The 8,725-nt window shown below is 36.6% G+C and overlaps 1 protein-coding gene across 1 annotated transcript; it reads left to right on the forward strand.

The window, feature by feature from the left end:
• Positions 1-1,444: 1,444 nt before the first annotated feature.
• LOC119540194 (olfactory receptor 2B11-like) lies at positions 1,445-2,378 on the forward strand. Its single transcript, XM_037844263.1, is given in 2 exon segments — positions 1,445-1,893; positions 1,895-2,378. Coding segments are annotated over 2 exon segments (933 nt in total).
• The last annotated feature ends 6,347 nt before the right edge of the window (positions 2,379-8,725 follow it).

An 8,725-nucleotide genomic window follows, 5' to 3' on the forward strand; every position in this document is an offset into this window, starting at 1 on the left:
AGTGAGTGATCAAAGGGCAGCGTTCACACCTTACCCTCATTAGCTTTCTGTGAGCACTCACAAGGTGGCATCAAGTATTTAATGAAAGAGAGAAGGTGAAAACTGTGCTTTGCAACCATTTGAATATAATGTTATATTTCAACAGCTAATTGACTAGCAGAATATCCCAGAATTTTCCCTGGGATGCACTTCCTTAACTTCCCAACTGAATATTCCCATCCTACAAAAGATTGCGGATTCCATGAAATACACTTCACTATTAAAAGAAAAGAACATTATGAACAAAAAAAAAAAAACCTCATCACCTAATTAATCTTTCTCAAAATGTTACTTCACTCAGAAAGTTAATTTTGTTGTCTCAATGTGCCTTTTTTTTAGCTAAAACAACAAAGTAACATGTCACAAAAATGTAAAATAATTTCTTGACTTGAATAAATCTCTGACTGAATTGGGTTGTAAGACTTTTCTCATGATAGCAGTTTGAGATACAAATATATTTTCAAATATGAACAATCAGCAGATCACTGATACTGTCCAAACTCTTGCATAAAACATAATGAAAAGCCAACTCCATAAAAGAAATTCCCTATAAGATGAATAAATTGGCTAAAATTTAACATGAAAGATCAAATGCCCAAAGATTTATCTAAACAGTTTTGGAAGCAAAAAATGAATGCAAAAAAGTACTTGAGCATGACAATCCTATGTCATTAAGTTGAATTCTTTCAATTTATATTTTAGAAAAATGAAATCTGTGCTTAAATTTCTTGCTCAAGTCCACATAATTAAAAAAGATTTGTCTAATACAACAGTCTTCATACTCCCCCTAAAGAAGATGTAATTATTCAAGGAACTCCTAAGTGCTGGGCAAGATTACTGTCATGATTTTCATAGCTCCAGGATTTCTCTTACTTCTTCAAAAATTGCTAGCTTAATACTTCTATGCTTCTTGAAATTTCAATAATGATTTCCAACAGTGATTCTGTAAATGAACTTTTGATTCCTTGGCACAATGCTCCATCTACTCTTTCAGACATTTTGAGATTGAAACCAATAGTCAGCATTTTAACAGATTCCACAGCTGATCTTTATGGACTCAAAGCTTGAAAGCCATTAAATTGAATTTCCAAAACGTATTCCCATCTACTTTTCACTTAATCTTCATCACAATTTCAGGAGACAGTTATCATCATCTTTATCATATAGAGAAGGAAATTCAGTGACAGAAATTTGGCTACCTGCTTAAAGTAATTGTCTTTAATTCATAATGTTAGGAAGGGAAAGCAGGTCACCTATTGCCAAATACTCTATTTGTCCTTTAAGTTAATGCACACCACCTTCTCTAAATGGATGCCCAAGTATAATCATGTATCATGTTGAAGGTATTTCTTTCTACCTTCCTTGCAACTTTGATATTACAGGTCTATGCCACAAATGGAAGATGATGGGACTAATTAACGAAAGCCGCCCTGAAGGGTTTGTTCTACTAGGCTTCACTGACCGCCCTTGGCTAGAGCTTCCTCTATTCATTATTCTTCTCATAACATACCCTATGGCCATGACTGGAAACATCTCCATCATCCTGGTGTCTAAGTTAGACCCCCATCTCCACAGCCCCATGTATTTCTTCCTCACCAACCTCTCCTTTCTGGACATGTGTTATACCACAAGCATTGTTCCACAGATGCCATTTAACCTGGGAAGCTCTAAGAAGACCATCAGCTATATGGGGTGTGCAGTTCAGCTTTATTTCTTCCACATAATGGGGGGAACAGAATGTCTGCTCTTGGCCCTTATGTCCTTGGATCGCTATGTGGCCATCTGCAGGCCTCTCCACTACACCCTCCTCATGAATCAGCGCCTCTGCCTCCTGTTAGTATCCATCGTGTGGCTGAGTGACCTATGCTGTCTCAGAGGCTTCCGTTACATTACAGTTGCCGCTCTGTGGCCTCAATAAACTGGAGCACTTGGTGTGTGAGATTCCCGTCCTGATAAAGACTGCCTGTGGTGAGAAGAGTGCTAATGAGCTCACACTCTCGGTGGTGTGCATTTTTCTGTCAGTTGTTCCACTAGGTTTAATTCTTGCTTCCTATGCTCATATTGGACATACTGTATTTAAGATTAAATCCTCTGAGGGAAGGAAAAAGGCCTTTGGGACATGTTCCTCCCACCTCATTGTTGTTTTCTTATTTTATGGCCCAGCCATTAGCATGTACCTCCAGCTCCCCTCATCCATCTCAAGGGACCAGCCCAAGTTCATGGCTCTCTTCTATGGAGTGGTGACTCCTACACTCAACCCCTTCATCTACACCCTTAGGAATAAGGATGTGAAGGGGGCATTAGGCAACCCGATGAAGAGGATTTTCAGTTCCAAGTGACAAATGTAGACATAAAATGAAATTATTTGACAAGTAGAGCAGGTGTACACCAGGGATTCTCTAATAATCCATTCTTATTCTTAATTCCCCAAATCTCATGTTAGGTGTTCCTCTTGCAAAATGTGTCACATTTCTTATATACTTGACAATAGTATTAGGCAAAGATAATGCTGGCCTGAGTTGCACCAATATGGATACTCTGTATGTGAAAATATATTAAAAGAGTTCTATTCTGGATAGTACATAGAAAAATACTGTGTTAACTAGTAAAATCAATTGATAACATAATTTGTAATATAAATTCATTAGTTCAAGCTAATTGTCACAAAATATTATGGCAAACATACACCTATGTGTTTCTTACCAGACTCAGCTGAGATATATTACATCAGTTTCTGTAGGTTTGGCCCATGTCTAAAGGGGCAGCATAGATATGCTGCACATTCATTATGAAAAACTATGTGCTTTAGTAGAATCAAGAGTGCCACAATTTATCATCCTTAACTTTTGTAGTTATTATTACTTCTAACATAATGCATTGTAATTCTATTTTTTAACTGTATGCAGTGTGTTTGCATTTTTTATTAAAGAATCAATCATGAAATATTAAATTGAATATATTAAAGAGACAAAAAGTGTGGATAAATTTTTTAATGTTCCTTTTAAATATCATGAGCTTCAAAAAAATAATGAATAAATATCATAAGCATGAGTCTTCTGAATCAGAGGTCAAAGAAGTGAAATTAACAATAAGCCACAACATGAAACATTTGGAATAGCCAGGAATGCCCTTGCAATTGCAAGAATAAGTATGAGAAAGAAATTTCTATTTCTGTAGTGGAAAGCAATTTGATTTCTTCAAAAAACAAAAACAGTATCTTTTAATTGATTTAAGTTATGGATGAAAGTGGTGCTCACAACCTGTATCATAAAGGGTTGAAAGTTCTAAATTTGGATCTTGGACTCACATGCAAAATTAAAAACCTTGTTATACAGTAACATTGTAATATGCTTCCATTAAATGTAACAAAGGCAATATACCAAAGTCAAGTGTGTATAAGAGGGGAATATAAGGGAGGGATATGGGATTCTTGGTAGTGGTGTTGTTTTCTTTCCTTACTAATATATTGTATTCTATGACACCTTACTTTTCTTTTTATTTTTTTTATTATTCACCAAAAAAAAACTTTATCATAGTAATATGTTCAAGTGCTGACTGTAGTGATAAATGTACAACCATATGACGACACCGTGAACAGATTGTACACAGTGGATAATTGTTTGTTATGTGAATGTATCTCTATAAAATTGTAGGAAAAAATATAAATAGGGGTAAAAGTGCTGGAGAAAACATGCAGAGAGGGATGTACCTATTTACTGTTGATGAGGAGGCAGAATGGTGTAGCCTTTCTGGAGGTCACTGTGGTGGTTCCACAAGAAGCTAAGCATGTGGGGGCCATAAGGTCCTGCAACTTCATTATGGGGCATGTACTTGGAAGATCTGAGAGCAGAGACATGAATGGACATTTGCACGCTGGTGTTTATGGAGGCAGTATTCATGATCTGCAGTGGGTGGAAGTAGCCTAAGGGTACACTGACTGAGGAACAGAATGGTGAACTGTGGTGTATGCATTCAATGGAATATTGAGCAACTAAGAGAAGGAGTGAAGTTGTGAGACACTTAAGGAGGTGAATGGATTCTGTAGACTGCATTTTGAGTGAAGTACACCAGAAACAAAGGCAAACACTATAATGCCTCACTGATATGGACTGACTACAATGTGTAAACTCAGAATTGAATCTTAGAGCACAGCCTAACAGGGAAATGGTTATTATAATGGTTCCTAGATTGTAAGCTCTTACAGCAGTCAAATCTATTCCGGAATTGTAATGGCTGCCTCCAAACTCTGAGATGTTGATCCCTTGGTGTATAACCTGACTGGTCTCTGGAACATTGGGTATCTGCGTGATACCTGAAAGAGCTAGAGCTCAGCAGATAAGAAAGTAGTATTAACGTATGCAGCAACTTAAAAAAAAAAAAAAAAAGCTGAAAAAGAGCCCAGACTTCAATTAGAGATATGAATGAAGCAGATCTGGTTACGACTAGGTCAAATCGGGCCAAAGGGTAAAGGTTGGAACTGACTGTGTGTTAAAACTTCAACTTCCTTGTGAGACCAAGGGAAGAAATGTTTATTTGGTATAGCATATATATTTTCTAAACCATATAACTTCTACAGTAAGTTTGTTCAAATACTACAATTACTTGGAACTTTGAATAGGAAGTGAGATATGGCAGGTCTGTATAGGTTAAAGTGAAATAGCAACACATCTCAAAGTAATTTGGGCAGAGAATAAAAATATATATTCGGGGCCCCCCTGAGGACCTGGGGGAGGATGCAGAGGTGTTGGACTTCCTCACCTGGATTGTTGTTGATGTTCTCACAAACACTGGGGACTGACAGCTTAACATGCTGAGCCCTCTGTCTTGGGGCTTGCCCCTATGAAGCTTGTTACTGCAAAGGAGAGGCTAAACCTGCCTATGATTGTGCCTAAGAGTCTCCCCCTGAGTGCCTCTTTGTTGCTCAGATGTGGCCCTCTCTCTCTAACTAAGCCACCTGGGCAGGTGATCTCAGTGCCCTCCCCCCTACATGGGACCTAACTTCCAGGGGTGTAAATCTCCCTGGCAATGCAGGATATGACTCCCAGGGATGAATCTGGACCTGGCATCGTGGGATTGAGAACATCTTCTTGACCAAAAGGGGGATTCGAAATGAAACAAAATAAAGCTTTGGTGGCTGAGAGATTTCAAATGAAGTAGAGAGGTCACTCTGGTGGACAGTCTTACACACTATATAGTTAACACTTTTTAGGTTTTATTGTATTGGAATAGCTAGAAATAAGTACCTGAAACTACCAAACTCCAACCCAGTAGCCTTGACTCTTGAAGACAACTGTATAACAATGTAGCTTACAAGGGATGACAGTGTGATTGTGAAAACCTTGTGGAATCACACTCCCTTTTTATCCAGTGTATGGATGGATGAGTAGATAAATGGGGACAAAAACTAAATGAAAAATAGGGTGGGATGGGGGGGATGATTTGGGTGTTCTTTTTTATTTTTACTTTTTGTTCTTATTCTGAGTCTTTCTGGTATAAGGAAAATGTCCAAAAATAGATTGGGGTGATGAATGCACAACAATATGATGGTACTATGAACAGTTGATTGTATACCATGGATGATTGTATGGTATATGAATATATCTCAATAAAACTGGCTTTAAAATTAAAAAAAAAAAACCTTGCTATAACATTAGTTACAATTTGTGACAGTAATTTAATAGATTCATAACTATTTCATGTAGAATTAATATGATTAGAATTCAATATGTAGTTGTATAGCGAAGAAAGGAAGATGGTAAGAAATGGAAAAAGTCATTTGGGATTTTTCTGGCATGTCTTCTGTTACGAATAAATCTAAGCAAATTTTTGGAAGAAAAATTACATGTTATCCTCAACAAGATTTGACTGTAGCCAGATATACTCTGAAAATGGCATCATCCAGTACTGGTCCAGTTCTTGAGACCAATGGACTTTGGTATATTTAGTTCAAAATTAGCTCATCACATGAAAATATTTTAATTTTCCATATACACCCTCAAAAACAAAAATTCTGTTAAATGTTATACATGACCATTTTTATTATGTAAGGTATCCTTTTACTAAGGCATTCTTATATGCACAAGAATATAGAATTTTTAGTTTTAGGAAGTAAAACTTAGCAATATTTTTCTCAAAACTTTGACAGTTATGGTGTTCTGACTGCTTTCTTAACAGATCCTTGTTTTCTGTGCTCATCTATGTGTAGACCACCTCCTAGGCCTGTGAAGATCACTCATTTCAGAAGTGTGTCATCCCAACTCTGAGAAAAAACAAGACATCCTAAAAGAATGATACACAAACATTCCAGAAAAATGAGAACTCAGAGTACTGGTTGGAGAAACTCATAGAAATGTTTTTCTTGTACTATACTACTTCAGGCTCTACTTACACAGTTCCAAGTGTATACAGTCAGTAGCTTCCAGCATGAAGAATACATTGGTTAAAAAAAGTTCTTTTGAAGTTAAGGCTCATACTGTGTTTCAAGGTGAAAGTGTACTCCACCATTGCTGTAAATTATATTCCTGAGATGGCCTTTCCAATGAAGATGATAAATACATTTCTTATTTATCCAAGAAAGTGGACCTTTGTTGAACACCTAATGGAAGAAAGTAGAGTCTTTTATACACAAGGAAATGCACTATAAATTGCAGACATGCATTGTGAAAGCCTTTAAGGTAGAAATCGAGATAGTTTAACAATTATATTTTTCACACTAGACACATCCTCAGATTTGTATGGCCTAAAAACCACACACCAAGATGTTAGCTCTGCAATAATGGAGATCAAAATTAATAGGTGAAAATCATGATTCTGGTTCTACAGCTGCCTTTATGAATAATAAAAATCCGGTGACTTTCAAACTATGAAAATCAGAATTCCAGAACCTTCTTGGAGTTCCAGGAGCCAAATGAGAGTGAGAGTGGGGTAGACAACAGTTAGACACAGTGTAGTAGGGAAATCCACACCAGAATTTGTTTTTTAAAAAAGAATTAGAAAGTAATATGGATAACTAATGTCTTTGTCTAATTATAAGAGTAGTAATTTAATTCTTTTTTTTAATTTTATTTTGAAATAAATTCAAAGTTATAGGAACAGTTGCAAAAACAATACAAACCCCATACACAGAACTCCAGCATACCCTGACGCCCCTCCCCTGATATCCCAATCCACCAACTTTAACATCCTGTCACACCGCTATTTCTTTCCCTCCCTCCCTCCCTTCCTCCCTATCATCCATCATCTATTGCTCTGTCTTCTGAACATATGAGAGCTAGCTGCACCCATCTTTGAACAAACACTATAATTCACATATACAATTCCCATGGACAAGAACATTCTTTTACGTGATCCCATTAAACACAGCTGAGAAGTACAAGAGATTCAACACTGATACAAAGCTTACATTCCGTAGTTTCTTTTTTTTTTTCTTTTTTCTTCATATGTCTCAACTGTGTCCCTTTGAGCCTCCTGTCCTCCATCCTCAGATCCCATCCAGGGTCATCCTTGGCATTCAATTGTCATCTATATAGACTTTTTTTTTTCTCAATTTTTTTTCTCAATATTTTTCTCAATATATACAGCCTAAATCTTCCCATTCCACCCCCTCCCTAGCATTCCATTAGTCGGATTAATCACATTTAGAATGTTGTAATGCTATCTCCTTCCCACCATCCATTACTAGAAATTTCCCTTCACCTCAAACAGCAACCTTACACTCATTTCTTAACTCCCCATTGCCCCTTTCCCTGTTTCTCTTAACCCATACTCTACTTTTCATCTCTACAGTCATATTCTCTGATAATTTCTTTGTGATTACTGTGGGGCTTAAAATTAACCTCTTAAATCCATACAATCTTGTTTTTCTTTGATACCAACTTAATTTCAATAGGGCATATAAACTATGTTCCTATACTCCTCCATTCCCCCACCTTTATATAGTTCTTGTCAAAAATTACATATTTTACATTGAGTTCAAAACCACTGATTTGTCAATAGAGTTTGTGTATTTTATAACATGTAGGAAGTAAATAATGGAGTTACAATTCAAAAATTATTGACTTCTATTTGCATTCCATTGTGGTCAGAGAATGTGCTTTGAATATATTCAATTTTTTTTTTTAATTTATTGAGGCTTGTTTTGTGTCCCAACATATGGTCCATTCTGGAGAAAAATCCATGATCACTAGAGAAAAATGAGTCCTGGTGATTTGGGAAGTAAGGTTCTATATATGCCTGTTAAAATTCTCTGTATCTCTTTCTCCTTTGTTTCTCTGTCAGTAGGGCTCCCTTTAGTATCTGAAGTAAGACAGGCCTTTTATTGGCAAACTCTCAGCATTTGTCTGTGAAAAATTTAAGCTCTCCCTCAAATTTGAAGGAGAGTTTTGCTGGATAAAGTATTCTTGGTAGGAAATTTTTCTCTCTCAGGATTTTAAATATGTCATGCCACTGCCTTCTTGCCTCCATGGTGGCCGCTATGTAGTCACAACTTAGTGTTATGTTGTTTCCTTTGTATGTTGTGAATTGCTTTTCTCTTGCTGCTTTCAGAACTTGCTCCTTCTCTTCAGTATTTGAGAGTCTGATGAGAATATGTCTCGGAGTGGGTTTATTTGGATTTATTCTATTTGGAGCTTGCTGGGCATTTATGCTTTGTGTTACATTGTGTAGAAGGTTAGGGAAGTTTTCCCCA

The sequence above is a fragment of the Choloepus didactylus genome, chromosome 7, assembly GCF_015220235.1.
Source record: "Choloepus didactylus isolate mChoDid1 chromosome 7, mChoDid1.pri, whole genome shotgun sequence".
Taxonomy (NCBI): Eukaryota; Metazoa; Chordata; class Mammalia; order Pilosa; family Megalonychidae; genus Choloepus; species Choloepus didactylus.